At 48.1% G+C, this 9560-nt stretch overlaps 1 protein-coding gene across 1 annotated transcript; it reads left to right on the top strand.

Annotated features, from left to right (window-relative positions):
- Positions 1-3361: 3361 nt before the first annotated feature.
- On the top strand, positions 3362-6928 carry Sowaha (sosondowah ankyrin repeat domain family member A). Its single transcript, NM_001398842.1, is given in 1 exon segment — positions 3362-6928. A coding segment is annotated over 1 exon segment (1659 nt). The 5' UTR covers positions 3362-3649; the 3' UTR covers positions 5309-6928.
- The last annotated feature ends 2632 nt before the right edge of the window (positions 6929-9560 follow it).

The raw sequence follows: 9560 nt of genomic DNA, 5'->3' as shown, positions 1-9560 counted from the left end.
CCCCTGACTTCCACACACATGCAGAGGCATGAAGGTGCCTGCGCTCACACATATGTACAGACAAAACAGATAAAAATCAATGAATATGTTGAAATACACAAAATTTTCTCTCACGTATGTCGGTTTCACTCTCTATGTTTGATTGACAATACAGGAGACCTCGGTCCTAAACGTTCTTTTACATGGTAGAGATACTTCCTCTTTTTAAAATTAATTTATTTTCTTTCTTTTTCCCACGTGGAAAGGTTTAATGAGAGAAGAAGAGTAGAAGAGGGGAGAAGTAAAGGCCGGCCATGAGCATGAGGAGGGAAGGGGGAGGGGAGTTCGGAGAGAAGGGACAAAGAGGAAGAGGGCACGAGAGCAGAGAAGAGCAAAGAGAGCTTTTGTTTTTTTAATTTTTAAAAAAGATTTATTTATTTTTTTATGTATGTGAGTACACTGTCACTGTCTTCAGACACACTAGAAAAAGGCATCAGATCCCATTACAGATGGTTGTGAGCCACCACGTAGTTGAATTTATTTTCTTTTTTTTCTTTTTTTTTTTTTTTTTTGGTTCTTTTTTTTCGGAGCTGGGGACCGAACCCATTATTTTCTTTTTTAAAGGTTTATTTATTAAGTATACAATGTTCTGCTTGCATGTATGTCTGCACACCAGACAGAAGGGGGCACCAAATCTCATTATAGCTGTCTGTGAGCCACCATGTGGTTGCTGGGAATTGAACTCAGGACCTCTGGAAGAGCAGTCCGTGCTCTTAACCACTGAACTATTTATTTCTTCGGTGCAGTGTTACCTTCTTGTTTTACATTTATAACTTTCAGTGAAAAGACGCAACACTTACAAAGAAAACCAGTTGTCTAAAATGAGTGTCTTCAGAAAACAAAATTAAAAGACAGATGACAACTAGAAAATATTGATAATGTAGAATAAGGAGATAATGGGGCTGGAACAAAGGCCCAATGGTTGAGAAAATTTGCTGACCTTCCTGAGGACCTGAGTTCAGTTCCCAGCTACCATGGGGCAGATCATAACTTTTCACGACTCCAGCTTCTGGGGATCTGATGCCCTCTTCTGGCCTCTGTTGGCACAAGGCATACATGTAGGACACAGACAAAACACATGAAATTAAATGAAAGTTTTAAAAATTAAAAAGGAAAGATACTAGCCACACAGGATGGTCCTGCCTTTAATCCCAGCACTTGGGGGGCAGAGGCAGGCAGACCTCTCCGTTCCAGTCTATCCTGGTCTATAGAGAGAGTTTCAGGACAACCAGGGCTGTTCAGAGAAACCCTGTCCAAACAACAACAACCACAACAACACTACTCAAAAGCCCAGCGTAGCTAGCCAGGCCTGATGACACATGCCTTTAATTCCAGCACTCAGGTATTGGCAGAGGCAGGTGGATCTTTATAAACTTGGGCTAGCCTGGTCTACACAGTTTCAGGCCAGTTAGGGTTACATAGAGAGACCTAGTCTCAAGAACAAACAAAAGACAAAACCAAAACCAACAAAAAAAGCCCAATCTGATGGTACACACCTGTAGCCCCAGCACTCAGAAGAGTAAGGCAGGAGAACTGTGAGTTCCAGGCTAGTCTGGGAATGTATGTATTTTAGTTAGATCAGCGTGCGCGCGTGCGCACGCGCGCGCGCACACACACACACACTGTATCAAAAGTCTATAATCTCAGCATTTAGGAGGTGAGGACAGGATGATCAGAAGTTTAAGGACAGCATCTGCAGGAGTTTGAGTTTGAGTATGAGAGAATTTCTCAGAAATTCACACGGTGAAAGGGGAGAACTCCTGGACGAAGTCTCCAACCTCCATCCTGCGCCATGGCGCCTGTTTGTGCCCACCACATAGGCCCACATAAATGAAAGGTGGAAACAATGAACAACAAAAATGAAACAAGCAGCCCCGCCCCTGCCCTCACGGCTTTCTTTTCTGAAGAAGCTCTTTCTCATCTGCATAACTCCCTACCCCAAGCCCTTGGTTCACCATCACCTTCACAACGGATCCTGCCCTGTACCACTGCCCAGTCCTGTCCCTGTCCAGCTGTCCAACCTGTCCCTGTCCAGCTTCACACGCTCTGTTTGCTGGAGTATTTGTAGTGTGTGTTGTAGCTCACATGACATATTACAGAGCTTTCTGTCCTCTGCTTCCTCCTGATAAATGAACTCTGCTAGGTCAAAGCGTTTATCTCTGCTAACATGTATCACAGCCTGAAAGCTCCTGGCTCTCAATAAATATTTGTGAAATAACTGAAGTTTTAGAAACAGCATGGGCTGGAGGTGTGGTGGTGTAGCCTGGCATTTGTCAAGCCCTGGGTTCCATACTTAACACCTCAATATAGTTCCTGTTTTGCTTTTTTTTTTTTTTTTTTTTTTTTTAGATTTTAAAGTATAACAGACATATGGATACATAGCGGGAAAAAATATGTCAAAATGCTAATGGGAGCTTCTGCTGAGTTTTTTTCCTTCTTTGTTTTTCCCTGGGTTTATTCCTGAAATCCTATATTAAATGGGTTATTTTGGGCAAGCATGGTGGTACACACCCATAATCCTAGCACTCATGACTGAGGCAGGGACATCACAAGTTCCAGACCAACTTGAACTGCATATAGAGACAAAAATAAAGGGGGTATTTTTGGAATGGTTCAGTGAGTAAGGTGTCTGCCACCAAACCAGATGACCTGAATGTGCACTCCAGAGCCCATATGATGATGGAAAGCCAATGCCTCAAGTTATCTTCTGACCTACCACCACCCCACACACACAGAGAGAGAGAGAGAGAGAGAGAGAGAGAGACAGACAGACAGACAGACAGACAGACAGACAGACACAGAAAGTCAACGAATGATAAAAATATAGATCACAGAGCTCCACATTTTAAAAAGTATCTTTTTTTTTTCTTTCTCGGAGCTGGGGACCGAACCCAGGGCCTTGTGCTTGCTAGGCAAGCTCTACCACTGAGCTAAATCCCCAACTCCTTAAAAAGTATCTTATCATGAGAAAATTGTTTCCTAAGCCCCCTGTGAGCCTCTAGTATCATGCACTCAATGCCACACAGCGAATTGTTCTTGTGAATTTTGTGAGTCCGGTTTTGTTTTTTATTTTTTTCTGTATGAAAAGCATCTGAAGTTGGAGAAGTATTGGTGCAATATACGTAGTGCAAGGACATTGATACGTAGAATATTGCTTTTATTTTGTGGTGAATAGTGCTGAAGGTAATAAATATCCACGCCTCACCCATGCACTGCAACCTCCCCAGGGAACACACCCACCTAGCAACCGCGAGCGGAGCTGATGAGCGACACTGCGCCTTTAATTCCGGGGCTGGGGTGGGGGCGGTGCAGAGAGGTTCCGCTTTCCCATTCCCTCCGCACCTCCAGTGGCAGCTGTCACCTGTAAACCGAGCACCGCGCAGGGGCATGGAGCCAGAAGCCCATTGGATAGGACCTCTCAGCAGCAACCTACCCCCCAATCTGGGGGCCAGGCCTGGCGCGGGCGGAGGGCAGGAGTCCCAGGTGCCCTTCGCCCTGAGACTTCCCAGTAAAGCGGCGAGGGCGTGACTGCAGTCCAGTTTCTGGGATCAGAGCCCTAGGTGAGCCGGGCTGGGAGGCTGGGGCGACCCCAGAGTCACAGGGACCGAGCATGGCGCTGGCAGCAGCCGCTGCTGCGGCCGCCGCCGCGGCAGGAGTGAGCCAGGCGGCGGTGCTGGGCTTCCTGCGGGAGCACGGCGGGCAGGTGCGCAACTCCGAGCTGCTGAGCCGCTTCAAGCCGCTACTGGACGCTGGGGACCCACGGGGCCGCGCGGCCCGTAGGGACCGCTTCAAGAAGTTCGTCAACAACGTGGCCGTGGTGAAGGAGCTGGACGGGGTCAAGTTCGTGGTGCTGAGAAAGAAGCCCCGGCCGCCGGAAGAACCCGAGGCCCCACTCCCCTCCAACCCTGGGGTGCCAGACGCGCTGGCCGAGTGCGCTGCTGTCCCAGCGGAGGACAGCTGTGCCCCAGGAGCTCCCCACTCCCCACAGCCATTGGGAGAACAGCCCGAGGACTCGTCCGCACCATCTGAGATACAGCACACCTCTGAGACCCCACCCTCCGGGGTCACCCTGGTTGAGGCTCCATCAGACTCAGAGCCACAGGCCAGGGAACCCGAGAATCCAGAGCTACCTCAGTCCTTGGAGGTAGCGTCCGAGCTAGCCCGACCCGCCAGCGTGCCCTCCGGGCTGGTCCTGTCGAGCACAGAGTCGCCAGGCCCGGAGCCTGCACCTCCCACGGCGCAAGTGCCACCGAAGAAGCCTTGCATGCTGCCGGTGCGCTGCGTCGTCCCTGGCCCCGCGGCGCTGCGGATCCGCGCGGAGGAGCAGGGCCTGCGCCGGCAGCGGTCGGAGGAGCCGAGCCCGCGGGGCTCCCCGATGCTTCTGCGGAGGCTCTCGGTAGAGGAGTCCGGTCTGGGACTTCACCTGGGACCTGGCCGCTCCCCGCATCTCAGGCGCCTGTCGCGCGCCGGCCCGCGCCTGCTAAGTCCGGACATGGAGGAGGTGCCCATCGCGCCGCCACCGCCACCCGCGGTGCCCCTGGAGCCCACGGAGCACGAATGGCTCGTGCGCACGGCCAGCGGTCGTTGGAGCCACCAGCTACACGGGCTGCTCCTGCGGGACTGTGGCCTGGCTGCCAAGCGCGACTTCATGTCGGGCTTCACCGCCCTACACTGGGCAGCCAAGAGCGGCGACCGGGAGATGGCTCTACAGCTGGTGGAGGTGGCGCGGCGTGGGGGCGCGCCCGTGGACGTGAACGCGCGCTCGCACGGTGGCTACACGCCGCTGCACCTGGCGGCTCTGCACGGCCACGAGGATGCTGCTGTGCTGCTAGTGGTGCGCCTGGGCGCCCAAGTGCACGTCCGCGACTACAGCGGCCGGCGAGCCTACCAGTACTTGCGGCCTGGCTCCTCCTACGCGCTGAGGCGTTTACTAGGTGACCCTGGCCTGCGATCTACGACGGAGCCTGATGCGGCCAGTGGTGGCAGTGGAAGCCTTGTGTCTCGGCACCCCGTGCAGGTGGCCGCCACCATCCTCGGCTCCACCACTAGCGCGTTTCTGGGCGTCCTGGCCGATGACTTGATGCTCCAGGACCTGGCCCGTGGCTTGAAGAAATCAAGCTCCTTCAGCAAGTTCTTGGGTGCCTCGCCCATGGCTCCCCGAAAAAAGACCAAGATTCGTGGTGGCCTGCCATCCTTCACTGAAATCTCTCGTCGACCCACTCCAGGACCTTTGGCTGGTTTAGTGCCAAGTCTGCCCCCTCCAACCTGAATAGCATTGAAGCTACCAAGGCCTTGGTTGACCTAACAGAGCCTGTGGCATGCCGACTAAGCCTGTCCAAGACATGGCCAACCAACACATGCAGCCTGTCTCTCTTCCAGCTTTATCTACTGCACCCTGCTGTAACCAGATGGGCCTCCACCTTCTGTTTGAAATATGATGTGCCTACAGAGGTGGGATTCTTGTTCCCCAGAAGAGGAACCAAGCTGTCATACTTGATCTTGGAAGGAGACTTGAAGTTTAGGGTCAAAGGTTAAGGGGCAGCAGCTGGTCTGGCCCCTAGAGGTGTTGACCAGAGGCCTCTGGGTGGACACATTCCCAAATCAGAAGTAGAGGGTGGCTCTCAAGATGTTCAAAGATGGCAACTTTAAGAGCTGTAGTGGCTTTGTAATTTGATGCTTTTATTCTGTTTTTAAATTAAAATGAGGTACAACAACTTTGATAATACCTTTTGAAATTCTATTTTTTCCATTTTTAGGCAAAGTGGTAAGACATTTTCAGTTTTTTGCTAAATATTTTGGAAATCTGTCTTTTAAAAAGAGATGGTTGAGTCTAAACGAAATTAGTCCAACAACACTCAAGTTTATCTACCTCATTGTAGGCAGTACAGACTCTGAAATCTTGAATATGGAGTAACTATTGTGAGCCTAATGAATGTAACTAATTCTAATTATACTGTGAATGTCAAATATTGAAACATAAGGGTATGATTGGGCTTGTAGCCCAGGCCTTCAATCCTAGCACTTGGGAAGCAGAGGCAGGCAGATCTCTGTGGGTTCAAGACCAGCCTGGTCTACAAAACAAGTTCCAGGTCAGCCGGGGCTACACAGAGAGACTTTGTTTCAAAACAAAACAAACAACCACTCCCACCAGGAAAAAAAAAAAAAAACTCAAAATGAGCAAAAAATGAACAAACAAAAAAAAATCGCATCTTGAGAGTAAAAGTGATTTAACATAGAGAGAGAAAGAGACATTTTGCTAAACAAGTTTAAACTACTCTGGAATGTATTTGTATTCAGTGCTAACTGGTGGCTACTTTGACTTGGCATGACATTTTAATTTTTTTAAATTGTGATTTAATTGTGAATTCTGACTCTGTAGTTTTCAGTGCAATGGATGACTAGTCAAGCAAATAAACAAACAAAAACGTTATTATACCAGACAAAAAAAGAACTGGTTAATAGAAACGGAAGTGATTGCTACTTTTTTATGTGAAAGTTCTGAACAAATAAGTATGTGATATTCGTTTTTCAAAAGTCATTTGAGATAGCAAGTGTGGAGCAGTGGCCTAGAATGATTAGTTTAACTTCTGCACCTTTGCTCCCTCCTGTGAATGGAGCAGGCTTATGGGCCAAGAGGTCCGGGTGGGCAGAGTAGAGTTGTAAATGCACCTCCCCTTTAAAGGTGTGAAATCTGTTGGCCCAGTCAACCTTTTGTATCAAGTCATGATTCTTACTGTTTTTGAAAATTATGTTTGCATGGCATTGGTCATACTGAGTGGTTCTTGTGGCACAAGGACTATGGCTTCCTTCCCCAATTCTCGTCAGGGAGACCTTTGAAATCATTAAAGGCATCCCAAGAGTCAATCATGAAATGATTTAAACAATGAAATAGTTCCTGTTTTTATTTCTGCTTGTGTGGGGTGCCCTTTTCTGTTTTTCCTTATTTAGTGGAGTGTTATTATTGGGGCTGGAGAGATAGCTCAGTGGTTAAAAGCATATAATGTTAAAACTCTGGAAATGGACCCCAGTTTGACTCCCAGTTCTCACATCAGTCAGTTCACAGCCTCCTGTAACTTTGGACTCCATACCTCTATAAAGACACACACCTGTATACACAAATAAAACCAAGTCTTTAAAATAGCAATAACAATAACATCTGGTTCTGTGTGAGGAGGACAGAGTGTGGTCCTCATGTGCTATGGAGCTTAGGTTGAGGTCAGAGACACATTTCAGGAGTCGGTTCTCTCCTTCCCTGAGATCCAGTATTGAATGTAGATTGTCAGGCCAGCAAGGCAAGTGTTTACCTGCTAGACCATCATGCTGGCTCCCTCCCCCTACCCGCCAGGGTAAGAGAGTGAATTCAGGATGTCTCCCATATTGGAAAAAACCACCCACTGGCTACATCCTGCTCCTGTTTTATCTATGCAACGTCCTCTTTATACTTCCATGGCTCCTTTCAGGCGTTCTATATTTCGAAGAGTTCAGTTTCTTTGCAAAGGAATGGCATCAATCTCACAGGCCTTGCAGCTCTGAACCGTGGATTAATGCAAGATCTGATCCCACTCTTTCTACTTCCCCTGCTGGGAACTCTAGCTAGTCTGCATAAATTATTTTAAAATGCAAATTAAATCTTCTGCCTCTGCAGTGGAGAGGCAATATTCACAGCAGCTTGGTGTAGCTGAAGCTCCAGGAGACAGAATGAAACATTAGAGGTTTTCCCTGGGGAAGGAAAAGCCTGCCTGAGAAGGGGTGACAAAGGTAACAGGGGCAGATGTGGCCTGCCTTGAGAGACAAGATTCCGGCTAAGGAGCAGTAGAGAGAACCGATGATCAGAGAGCTTATCTTGCAGGAGAGCTATTTCAGCCGCCAGAGGAATCTTCATATTTCCTCAGTACCCTGAAAACCTCCAAGTGACATGGGTCATTTGCTAAGAGTTAGGAATCAGTAACCCCACAGCTTGGGTGTTAGGGATCATTGCTGATTCTTTACAGGTCAAGACTATGTTTATTTTCTTTTTTTTTTTTTTTTTTTCCGGAGCTGGGGACCGAACCCAGGGCCTTGTGCTTGCTAGGCAAGAGCTCTACCACTGAGCTAAATCCCCAACCCTGTTTATTTTCTTAAAAGAAGATCATTAGGTGGTGGCCAGAGAGAGAGAGAGAGAGAGAGAGAGAGAGAGAGAGAGAGAGAACATGAGAGAGAGCTGAGTTGGTAAAGTGCTTGCTTCATAAACTCATGAACCTAAATTAGATCCTAAAAGTCCACATTTAAAAAAAAAAATTCCGGGGCTGGAGAGATGGCTCAGTGGTTAAGAGCACTGACTGCTCTTCCAGAGGTCCTGAGTTCAATTCCCAGCAGCTACATGGTGGCTCACAATCATCTGTAATGGAATCTGATGCCCTCTTCTGGTGTGTCTGAAGACAGCTACAACGTACTTATATATAATAAATAAATAAATCTTTGAAAAAAAAATTCCGGGTGTAGTGGCACCTACCTTTAATTCCAGCACATGGGAGGCAGAAACAGGTGGATCACTGTGAGTTCCAGAACAGTCAGGGCTTCATAGAGAGACCCTGTCTCAAAAAACCAACCAACCGGGCTGGAGAGATGGCTCAGTGGTCAAAAGCACTGACTGCTCTTCCAGAGGTCATGAGTTCAATTCCCAGCAACCACATGGTGGCTCACAACCATCTGTAATGAGATCTGGTGCCCTCTTCTGGCCTGCAGTCACATATGCAGGCAGAATGCTGTACATAAAATAAATAAATAAATCTTTAAAAAAAAAAAAAAAAACAACCAACCAAACCTGGTGTGGGGCTGAAGAAGTGGGTCAGGGGTTAAGGGCACTGGCTGCTCTTCCAGAGGACTGGCTTTTGCTCTCAGCATGGTGGAGCACGGTGACTCCCAACGTCTGAACTTCAGTTCAGGAGGTCAGGGGTCCTTTCTGAGTTCCCTGGGCACCAGGGACTGGAGTAGTATGCAGGCAAAACACTCATGCACATAAATAAATTAAAGGTGGTGGTGATGATGATGATGATGATGATGATGACGATGAAGATATAAAGAACAAGGTGTGGCGGTATAGTCTTGTAATCTCTGTAATGGGGAAGCAGAGACAGACCATTCCCTGGAGCCAGCCAGTCTAGCCTACTTAGCCTTAGGCTACGGAGCAATCCTGTTCGGAACAAAACAAAACAAAAATCCACAGAAGAAACAAATAAAAAAATCCAAGTGGACAACATCTGAGGAAAGGCACCTGAGGTTGTCCTCAGGAGACCCCCCCCCCAACGTGGACATGTGCATGCACCCACACATTTGCACCTGCACACAAGTAAATGTACACACACACACACACACACACACACTGTGAAATACACTCAGACACATGTAAACAAATAAACAAATGTAATAGAAAAATTAACTGTTAAGGCAATTAAAGTGGTAAAAGTTGTCACAGGAGGAGAATGGGTTCTTTTAATAGAAGACAAGTTAAGTGATAATGTAGATGCGTGTGAGTCAGCCAC

The sequence above is a fragment of the Rattus norvegicus genome, chromosome 10, assembly GCF_036323735.1.
Source record: "Rattus norvegicus strain BN/NHsdMcwi chromosome 10, GRCr8, whole genome shotgun sequence".
Taxonomy (NCBI): domain Eukaryota; kingdom Metazoa; phylum Chordata; class Mammalia; order Rodentia; family Muridae; genus Rattus; species Rattus norvegicus.
Note: the sequence above shows the minus strand (reverse complement) of the source record. Positions and strands in the feature narration are given on the sequence as shown.